General features: G+C 43.2%; 1 protein-coding gene across 1 annotated transcript in view; it reads left to right on the forward strand.

Moving 5' to 3' along the window:
• The first annotated feature begins 388 nt into the window (after positions 1-388).
• clip1b (CAP-GLY domain containing linker protein 1b) overlaps positions 389-10,441 on the forward strand; it is a 45,517-nt gene continuing 35,464 nt past the window's right edge. Inside the window, exons 1-9 of the mRNA XM_037691779.1 lie at positions 389-482; positions 2,055-2,435; positions 3,242-3,375; positions 4,243-4,367; positions 4,912-5,113; positions 5,437-5,634; positions 7,584-7,687; positions 9,274-9,334; positions 10,096-10,200. Of these exons, the coding sequence (XP_037547707.1) occupies positions 392-482; positions 2,055-2,435; positions 3,242-3,375; positions 4,243-4,367; positions 4,912-5,113; positions 5,437-5,634; positions 7,584-7,687; positions 9,274-9,334; positions 10,096-10,200 (1,401 nt within the window). The 5' untranslated portion in view covers positions 389-391. The remainder of the gene's footprint in view (positions 483-2,054; positions 2,436-3,241; positions 3,376-4,242; positions 4,368-4,911; positions 5,114-5,436; positions 5,635-7,583; positions 7,688-9,273; positions 9,335-10,095; positions 10,201-10,441) is intronic.

The raw sequence follows: 10,441 nt of genomic DNA on the forward strand, positions 1-10,441 counted from the left end.
ATCGTTACTCCAATAATCTATAATCCACAGTATTCTCACTTTTTGTGCTTAATGTAGTTTAATGACTGTTTATAATTAACAGGTCAAAGCTTCTGCTTTTTCCACATTTCATCTCGTTTCACTAACAAGTGAAACGTTTCTACTCAACATAATCGAGTTGTACTAATCGCACATGATTACGTTCCATTCCTCCACTTCCTGTCTTTTGTGCCGACTGTTTCTCCATCTGCGTCACTTTCCTGCAGCTGTTACAGATGTGTGTTTGTGCTGCCGTTCTGTATGTAGCTGCATGTACAGTCCCACTTTTGTTTGGCTTTGCAGCTCCTCTCATGGTTGGGAAGGCCTCGTCCCCCCCACTGATCAGGCCCCCCGCCCTCACTAACAGGGAGCCATGACGACGCCAGGCAAAGCTAGCGGGCTGAAACAACCCAGTAGAATCGTCCGTCCGGCTGGTGTTCCATCAAGAACGTCCCCGTGTTCTGGTAAGAAGCTCAAGGAAGGATGAATGTTAAAGTCCTGCTTCTTCTACAGGAAGTGGCTTAAACTACAAGCTAAAGTAGGCAGCACAATAAAACACAACATGACAAGATTAACTAGATGCTAGAAAAAAGAAGCTAAAGGTAGCAAAATCAGAGTTACGAGTAAAAAGTAACTAAACTAGCTGGAAGCAGAAATTAGCAAAATAGGAGATAAGCATTTAGCACAAACAAAGCTAAAGGGACTTTAACCAAAGCTAAATGCTAAATGTAGCTAAACCATAGCTAAAAGCAACTATTAGTGTAAGTGTAGCTAAAAGCTAAATGTAGCTAAACCATGGCTAAAGATTGCTAGATCTTATTACTGTTTTTCTTTACATTTTGTATTTTTGTTGGTTGTAACTGGAACCCTGTGTACCACATGTGGTGTGTGACAAATAAAGAAACTTTGACTAAAAGCAATAATTAGTTTAACAATAGCTAGAAGCTAAATGTAGCTTCACCACAGACAAAAGCTAAACCAAGCTAAACCATCATTAAATGTAACAATTAGTAAAACATTAGCTAAAAGCTAAATGAAGCTAAACCATCATTAAAAGTAACAATTAGTATGACAGTAGCTAAAAGTTAAATTAAGCTAAACGATAATTAAAGTAACAATTAATAATACAGTTTCTGAAAGTTAAATGTGGCAAAACTGTAGCTAAAAGGTAAGTAACAAAGCTGTGGCTGAAAGCAAAAATGACCAAAAAACAAGCTAAAATTAGAAGGGCAGTAGCTACAATATGTAGCAAAATGATTACTAAAAGATAAAAGTAGCAAAACTGTGGCTTGTAACAAAAACCTAAAAGACATGAAACGACAACAAAGAGCAAGAGTTGAAGCGTTTCTCTGAACTTTGCTTCAACTCTTGTCAGGGTTCACGGGGAGAAGGTGCTGATCTCCAGCAGTCAATACAAAAGACATGGACGGTCCTTGTTGGGGGTCAAGACTCAGAGACTTGTACCCCCCCCCACCCCCCCCACACACACACACACACACTGTGTTGAGGGTCATCAAAATCTGTCCAGTGGTTAAAATGATCTCCCTCCATAGGGTGGCTGGACTCAGACAGATCATCTGGGGTGAACTTGGAACAGGACCACTGCCCCCCCTCATCAAAAGGACTTGGTGAAATGGTTCAAGACAACTGCCTCCCCATCGCCTCTCTTTGGAGGTTTTCAGGTGCACCCCTGGGGCAGACCCAAGACTGTCTGAAGGTCACAGTACACGTTGTCTCTGGCCTGGGGATGCCTCGGGATCATCTAGAGAAGCTGGAGTGTGTTGCAGGGGAGAGGGTGACGGGTTTCCCTCCTGGAAGGTTGAATTCTGTCGCCCAAAGGAACGATAGGAGTCAGGAAACACAAGACTGGATGAAAGTGTTTCTTTAAGAGGCTCCTCTGCAGGATGGAAGTGTGGACTGAATCTGTAGTTGCTGTTTCTTTCAGCTAGCTGCTGTAAATTAAGATCATTTTAAACTAGAACGTATGTTTAGGGTTCAATCTTCTTTATGATGTTTGTTAAATTTTTGAATTGCAGGGACTCCAAAGCCAGTTCCTCCTGAGAAGCCCCCCTTCAGCGAGGCCTCTCCAACCCAGGATGGAAACGCAGACTTTCTGATTGGAGACAGGGTCTGGGTGAACGGCAGCAAGCCCGGCTGCGTCCAGTTTGTAGGCAGCACTCAGTTTGCTCCTGGCCAGTGGGCCGGCATTGTTCTGGATGAACCGATTGGGAAGAACGATGGCTCGGTGGCAGGCGTACGATATTTCCAGTGCGAAGACGGACACGGTATATTTACCCGGCCTTCCAAGCTGTCCAGGACTGAACTGCCACAGAAGGAGGGGAACGGAGGGCAGGCCAGCCCCGTCCCAGGAGCCTCTGCAGCAAGCGAGTCGGCTCCTGGCGGCACCACCTCCACTGGTAATAACAGCTCGCCTTTTACATCTTACTGTGTGAATTATGAAGCATTCACTCGGCTGTCATCCAGTTTTCTTCTGCACGTTTTTCTGTGCAGTTTCCAGCTGTTCCAACAAATCATAACTCAACGTTCGGTGCAGCTTTAGCTTTTTGAAATATTTAGCCTTTTCTGCCATTTGTTTAGCCTCGCTCGCTGAGAACAGGAAGTTACATGTTTTTAATCCAGTTCAGTTTCATCAGATAAAGAATTACCAGGTAATGCTCCTTGGTGCTGTTTTATTCATGGATGTCGGCCATCTTGAACTGCAGTCCCCATTTCGAAGACGTCTTCACGTTTTCTACCTACATTTGAACAATTAAAAGAAGAAGTTTCTTTCAGCTGTTCTCTTCTTCAGGGGTCGCCACAGCAAACGAACTCGCACGACAGATTTGGCGATTTGTTTTACGCTAGACACCCTTCCTGACGTATCCTGGGCTTGAACACGCAACCTCAAGATTACAAGAGCATGGCACTGACCACCAAGCTACCGCAGCTTAGCCTTAACTAACTGTAGCAAAACTGTAGCTAAAAGCTAAAATCAGCTAAACTATTATTAATAGCTTTAGTAGCCAAGCTTCAAATGCAAACAGTAGCTGTTAACAAAAATTAGCAGGACAGTAGCTAAAGGCTAAAAGGAACTGGGTGCCCTTGTTGCCAGGTACTGTGGCGCAGGCCAGAGCATCGCTAAGACGGGCTGTTCGTCGCTGCTTAGATCTTTTTAAACAATGTAAAACGTTGGTTTCACCATCTCTTTCTTGACGTCCTTCAGCTCAGAGCACCAGCGTAAAGACGTGCGGTGCGCTCAGCCGAGTGGCGGCATCCAGCGAGTCGGTGTCCAACCTGTCAGATCCAGACTCCAACAAGAGAAACCGCAGGGAGCTGAGGCTGGGAGAGCGAGTCCTGGTGAGCTCACATGACCGGATCATGGAGAAAAGCATAAATGTCACATGTAAACAGGCTTTATGTAAGAATGTTAAGGGTTTGTACTCAAACCGCATATTTACACTCACCGACCGCCGTCTTAGGTCTGACTCCGTTCAGTTTGCTAACACAACTAATCAACCAGTCACCGGCAGCAACTCAATGCCTGTAGGCATGCAATGATGGTGAAGATGACCTGCTGAAGTTTAGCAGGCTTCAAAATGGGGACAAATACGGGTTTGAGTCATATTTCAGTCATCCCTAAGAACACAGAAGGATTAAAACAGAGAAAGTCCAGTGAGCGGTGTTTGTGGGGAGGAAAAGCTTTTTTAATGTCAACAGCAGGAGCAGATTACGGTTGGATGGTTTTTATATGACAAGGAGGCAGTAATTCAAAACGTCCAAGGTCTGCAGAACATCGTCTCTGAACACACAACACGTCCAGCTGCAGAACCAGGAGCTGAAACTACACAGGTCCAAAAGGATCCAACGATAAAAGAAGGAAAACACTTTTCCTCCAAGGTAGAGTCTAGATGCTAAAGGCCTCCGTCGACATCAGATCTGTCCGTCTGATGACGTGAGTCCACGAAACATGGACTCACGTCATCAGCTGGAAAACCTGCAGCAGCAGCATGATGCAATATCACGAGAATCTTTACAACTGGTTGAATTGACAACAAGATGACTGCCGTCATTTCCAGGCTACAGAGCCCCTGCTAAAGGGCCAGCAGTGAATAATATGCTTTATCTTTAATGTAATGCTTGTTTAGCCATGAGATACTTGATTCACCTTGTTGAACTCTTTGTATGATTTATGAGTATTAAGAGTAAATAAGTTTTTCATGATAGGTTGGAGGTACGAAGGCAGGCGTGGTGCGCTTTCTTGGAGAGACGGACTTTGCCAAAGGAGACTGGTGCGGTGTGGAGCTGGACGAACCTTTGGGCAAGAATGACGGCGCTGTAGCTGGGACCAGGTGAAGAGCACCAGTACAGAATGTTTCTGGGATGCACGGTACTGGGGTGTTGGCAGTGCAAGTCGTACAACTCCAGTACTGAACAAGTTGTAGCACTGTGTAAAATATTAATCTAAGCTGAATATTTATTTTATTCATAAATAACGAAGGGCCAGAGTCTGTTGTGAACATGACTGCATGAGCGCAGAAACACTTCCGTCGTAACATTCATAAATATAATGTTCAGTGTGATCAGGAATAAATAATGTGCCAAGAGCTTTAGTTTTTGTAGCTTTTAAAATTGTTTAATTATTCAGGATTATTTAGAAACAGAGACTTACATGAATTATTCAATTGCTTTAAAAACATTTCCCTAAAATCTCCTTCTGGATACTTGCTCTATTTTTGTTTTTATGCTAATGTTATCATTTAGCTACTGTTTTGCTAATCTGAGCTTTTGGCTCTGGTATTGCTAATTTTAGCTGTAGCCCTCAAGCCCTAAAGCTGACCTGAAGGCTGTTTCCTCAAACCAGCAGGTGTCTTTGTGTGCTCCAACCTGTTTCAGGTATTTCCAGTGCTCACCCAGGTATGGGCTCTTTGCTCCTGTTCACAAGGTGACGCGCATTGGTTTCCCCTGCACCACCCCTACCAAGACAAAAAGCTCCCACAGGAGGTCCACTCTCAAGAGGAGCCCGAGTGGTTCCTCCATCAGCTCCCTGAGCTCAGCCACCTCCTCCATCAGCGGCAAACCCAGCCGTGCAGGACTGGTAAGACTCACCTGCCATCATAAACAGCTGATACCACACCTGCTGTCCCAATCTTCTTTAAAGATCTGTCCAACTGTCTGTTGATCAGATTTACACTTTGTTTGATTTGTGCTCGTGCACCCGACCACTTCCCAGAATCTTGACTCGACCGAGAGACTGTAAAGTGTTAATAATCTTTTGTTTTATTTTAAGGGAAATGCTTGGACCAGTCATAATTCCCCGCTCTGTTTGGGTTCTTATTTTGCAACAAGTTTTCAGGTGTCGGTACAAATCTATGCCGGCGAACAAACTACGCACTAAAATGTGTGCGTCTAATTTTTCAGCTGACAGAAACGTCTGCTCGGTACGCTCGTAAGATTTCGAGCACCACGGCGCTGCAGGAGGCGCTGAAAGAGAAGCAGCAGCACATCGAGCAGCTGCTGGCAGAGAGGGACCTGGAGAGGTGCGAGGTCGCCAAAGCTACCAGCCATGCAGGAGAGGTGCAGCAGGAGCTGGTTCTGCTGAGGAAAGGCCGGGACCAGGTCGGACACGTGCACACACTATGCTTCCTGCAACACAAAACGAGGCAAAAGTAACATCCTAGTGATTTTCTTCTGGCTGCTCCCGTCTTCAGGGGTCGCCACAGCGAGCAAATTTGCATGAAAGATTTGGCAATTGTTTTTAACGCCGGATGCCCTTCCTGACATAACCTGGGCTCAAACCTGCAACCACAGGATTGCAAGACCGCCAGGACCACCGATAACCAATATAATGGATGAAAAATGTTCAGTTTTGTCCACCCCCAAGAGTCTAAGAAAACAGTGAGTGGAGCGGGGCTTGTTTATTTAGCGCAGCTGTTAGCAACATGAAGCTAAGCTAATCTGATCCATGCTCTACGTAGTAACACAGTAGGTTTACAAGTGGTGTACTGGTCATGAAAACTGTCTTCCTAACGTGTGTTCACATTTTCTATCCTCCACTGTTCACCATGAAGTTATCACGTGTGTTACAAAAAAATAAATTAAACAAAGAAACACCTTCCTGTTCATTGTTTAAACAGTCACGTATGGTGAAGGTCTAATTAGTATTGACTGCAGCAGTTTATTTTTCTTTGTAGAGAAGTAAAGATTTCAGACAAACAATGCATTTCATTGAGGACGACAAAGATAACGTTACCAACACTGGATGTTTTCACAAACTGGAAGCTCAGTCTGACAGGACTGGTTCCTATAACTACTGACAACGGGGCTAATATCGTGAAGGTGGTGCAACTGAACACGAACGTTAGCTTGCTAACTTGAGAGGCACGTAGCTAATGACAAGTGTGTTGGAGCATTGAAGAGAATTTAATATTGTTAATTTGTTTTAATTTTACAGATCAGTTAAAATAAACTTACCATGCCTTGGTCAGTAAAATCTGCTACACAGTTGCTCCCTGCTTCAGCTGTGATGAAAGTGAAACTTAAGTGAAAGGGCATAACTTGAAAGCTGTCTTCATGCGCCCTCTGCTGGATATATTTTACAATTACAGCTAGTTCCAGAATTTTAGGGGTGAAAATTAGACGTGTTTATATCGGCGTATAATGGGACGTTATCACCAACATGATACGTCCCCAAACGTCTATATCGGCCTAAAATATAGACCCTACCAATATATTGGTCGAGCTCTAGTTTTAAACAAATTATGTTATAATACTAGAACTACAAGGACTTATGGAAGGGTTCCAAGCCTCCCGATGCATCTTCTGCGCCTCAACCTATGCCCCCTACACCTTCCGACCTGTTCGTCTTTCTTTTAGGAATAAAATCTTGTTCACATTGAAAAAGGTGATGCAAACAAGCTAGCTAGATTGATTCATGTAAGGCTCCTGCAGGACTGCTTTGAACACAAATGGCTAACTCTGTCACAGAACCTCTCGCAGGCATAAGGCTGCGTGCTTTGGTCCCGCCCACTCTGCATCTGCATTGTGATTGGTCAATTTTCCTGTCAGTTTCTGAGCAAAGTCAGCGTGGATAGACTGAACTACAGCCTTCTCTCACGACAGAGAAGTCCTAACCAACAAGAAATTCCCTTCAATCCTATTTCTGTCCTGAGACAAAAAATAAAATAAAAATCTGGTTGGAGAACTATATTTTTGTACATTAGTTTACAGAAAATAAAAATATTTGCAAAAAACATAGAAAATATATATTTTATCAAATAAATATTAAATAAAAATGTAACAGCATCATGTGCTAAATTCTTGGGCCTTCTCTGAAGGCGTTGAAGGCCCTGAGGGCTCCCCACTGGTACATGAGCAGCCCGTTGTTTTCTACTGCTGCGCTGTGCTTGAAGCACTTTGTCATTCATTGTGTTTGGGGTCTGCTAGCTTCAGCTTAGCTTGTAATGACTTCTGGTTCTTTTCCAGCTTCCTCTGTCCTCACTCGCTTTGCGTGTCAAGTTCATAGCCACAATCTTAATTTTTTATCCTGATTATCTTGTGTATTTCAGTATGCACTGGAGATGGAGACCAAACTGGATCAGCTGCGGTCGATGGTGGAAGCAGCAGATCGAGAAAAAGTGGAGCTCGTCAACCAGCTGGAGGAAGAAAAGAGGTGCGCGTTCCAGTCAATGTCCACAGCAGCTGCAACAGGAACTGAAGATATGAAACTCTTCAAAGAAAAATATATGGTTTTTGTCCACATTTGAGTGTGTGTGTTAGCAAAATATCCCATGAACCACTAGTTAGATTTCATTGAAACTCTAAAAAATGTTTTTAGGATATATATCTACAATTGATTGAATTTTGGAGCCAAACTAATTCAAGGTTGTTGCCACAGTTGAGCAACCTGTTCACAGAAAAACGACTATAACTAGTTGATTTGACAGATTATGAGCTAAAGTTTTATGGGGTAGTAGCTGACAGTCTTCCTGTAAACATGCTATAGAGTGCTAGCACATTTTTTGAGATCTCACTTTATTACTTGAGATTTTGAAGAATATTGTTTGCAAGGTTGGATCTAAATGGCTAATAGGAGTCAGTTGACATTCACTCCTTAAAGGGACCTTGTAGAGCTTATCTTCAATATAATTCAGTTTATTTATTTCAATATAATTCAGTTTATTATATAACTCAAAGTCCCAACATACGTCGTCTCAGGGCATGGAGCAAAAACATTCACATACATTGTAAAAGCCAGTTATTAAAGGTATCGATCTAAAGAAGCAGCAGATTGTGTTGAATCTTCACTTTGTCACAGTCTCTCATCCTGAACAAGAACAGAGGAGACAGTGGGAAGAAAAACTCCCTTTAACAAGAAGAAACCTCCAACAGAACCAGGCTCAGGACGAACAGACATCTGCTTCGACTGGCTGGGTTTGAGAGGACAGGAAGGACACAAGCACAAAATGTTTGGTCCAGCTGTACCTTCTATGTGGAGAAAGACCAAGAAAAAAACATGTTGATGATGGAGATGATTACAAATACAAACATGGAGTGTTGAGTGGGGAAAGACGGCAGCAGAGTGGGAGAGGTGGTCAGTTTGTCCAGTCGTGGAAAATGATTCCCAAAACAACCAGGTGTTGACTTCAGTTTGAAGAGAAGAGCCTAGCTGTCAACTGATCACCACATGGTGGTGACTTGGATCGGATGCTAGACAGACCTGGTAGGTCCAGTGGCGTAGTGAGGGTTTACTGGGAACACCTGGCAGAAGAACCTGTCAGAAGGATCTTCAACTCACACCTCTGAGTGAGTTTTAGCCACATATCAGTGAAGGTGGAGGACATCCAGTCTGAGTGGGCCATGTTCACACATCCATTGTCGAGACAGTTGTCTTGAACTGTGGCCGCAAGGTCGTCAATACTTCCCGTGGCAGCCATCTTTGAAATCCAGTGGCAGACACCCCAGGTGAGGGAGGCTGTCATTCTGAAGGAGTCCTTATGTGCTGCTAGGACTCCAGAGGCAGCTGAGGGCCATCAGTGGACCAGCACTCTGGGCATACTGTATAGTGGAGGTGGGTTGCTGTTGACCTCATCCAGTGATGTTGTTGGGGGTTGGAAGGAATACTTCGCAGATGTTTTCAATCCCAACAGTACATCCTGCATGGAGGAAGCTGAGCCAAAGGAATTTGGGGGTCGTCCCCTACAATTTACATTTGTTTAGAGTTTGTAAATGTTTATCTTTTTTCTCTCTGTTGATCAGGAAAGTGGAGGACCTGCAGTTCCGTGTAGAGGAGGCATGCATCACCAAAGGAGACCTGGAGGTAACCTGGTCGTAACCTGAATACATTCATTCAGTAGAACGTGACATCTTAATAATGATAATAAAAACAATAATAACAAATAAAAGCAATCCAATCGGGCTCACTTCTTCCACATTAGTTCAGAAAGACAACTTCTTTAATACTTTGACCTTTTCTGTCAATGAAATGTATTTTTTTGCCCATCATTATTTACACTGTAATCTTAGTTTAAGTTTATACAAGATTTTTTTCTTGTCCAGGCCATTGCTATAGATTGCCGTATAATAGTTCCTCAACGGGCGTATAATGTACTGTATGCAGTACCTTTGCATCTCGAGTCCCTGACTTCTTCAGCTCATTTTAACTTAAACCAGGAAGTAACACTGGAAGTTTTATTTAAAATAATTGATTTTAATCTATCTTTCTTTCCAAGTTTTTCCATCTGCTGTACTTTTTGACTTGTTCATTTGTCAGACTCATCATTTGTACTTCAATTTATTGATTTGTTCCAGCGGTCTCCACACGCCGTCATCGACTTCACCATCCTCTTATTGTTTGTTCAGTCCCCTATATGTTGTTTGTTGCCACTCTTCTTACATGCTTTCATCTTCCTCTGCTATACTTGTGTTACCTGTTAGAAGATATAAGTATGAAACCCATTAACTCAGAATATTTCGTCCCTTGCTTCTCTTCTTTTCAAAGCCTTTTTGTCTGCGTGATGCACAAGGCTGGCATGTTGCATTGGTGTTTGTTCTTCTCTTCCTGCTCTTTCTTACTAACAGACGCAGACCAGGCTGGAGCATGCCCACATAAAGGAGCTTGAGCAGAGCCTGCTTTTTGAAAAGACCAAAGCTGAAAAACTCCAGAGGGATTTAGAGGACTCTAGGGTAATGCTGGCACTTGCAGTTCATCAGTATCACTCAAGTCCATCAGAACTGAGTGATAAAACTTTTCTTCACTACCTTTATTTTTAATCTTATTCTTAAAAGGCAGCATGTTCAGGAAGACCCAAGTACTTAAGTACAAGACTCAGCACCTGACTTAGGGACATATACACATAATCTGCATAGGAACATATACACATCATCTGCATAGGAACATATACTCATCATCTGCATAGGAACATAT

The sequence above is a fragment of the Nematolebias whitei genome, chromosome 18 (genome assembly GCF_014905685.2).
Source record: "Nematolebias whitei isolate Nwh7 chromosome 18, NemWhi1, whole genome shotgun sequence".
Taxonomy (NCBI): Eukaryota; Metazoa; Chordata; class Actinopteri; order Cyprinodontiformes; family Rivulidae; genus Nematolebias; species Nematolebias whitei.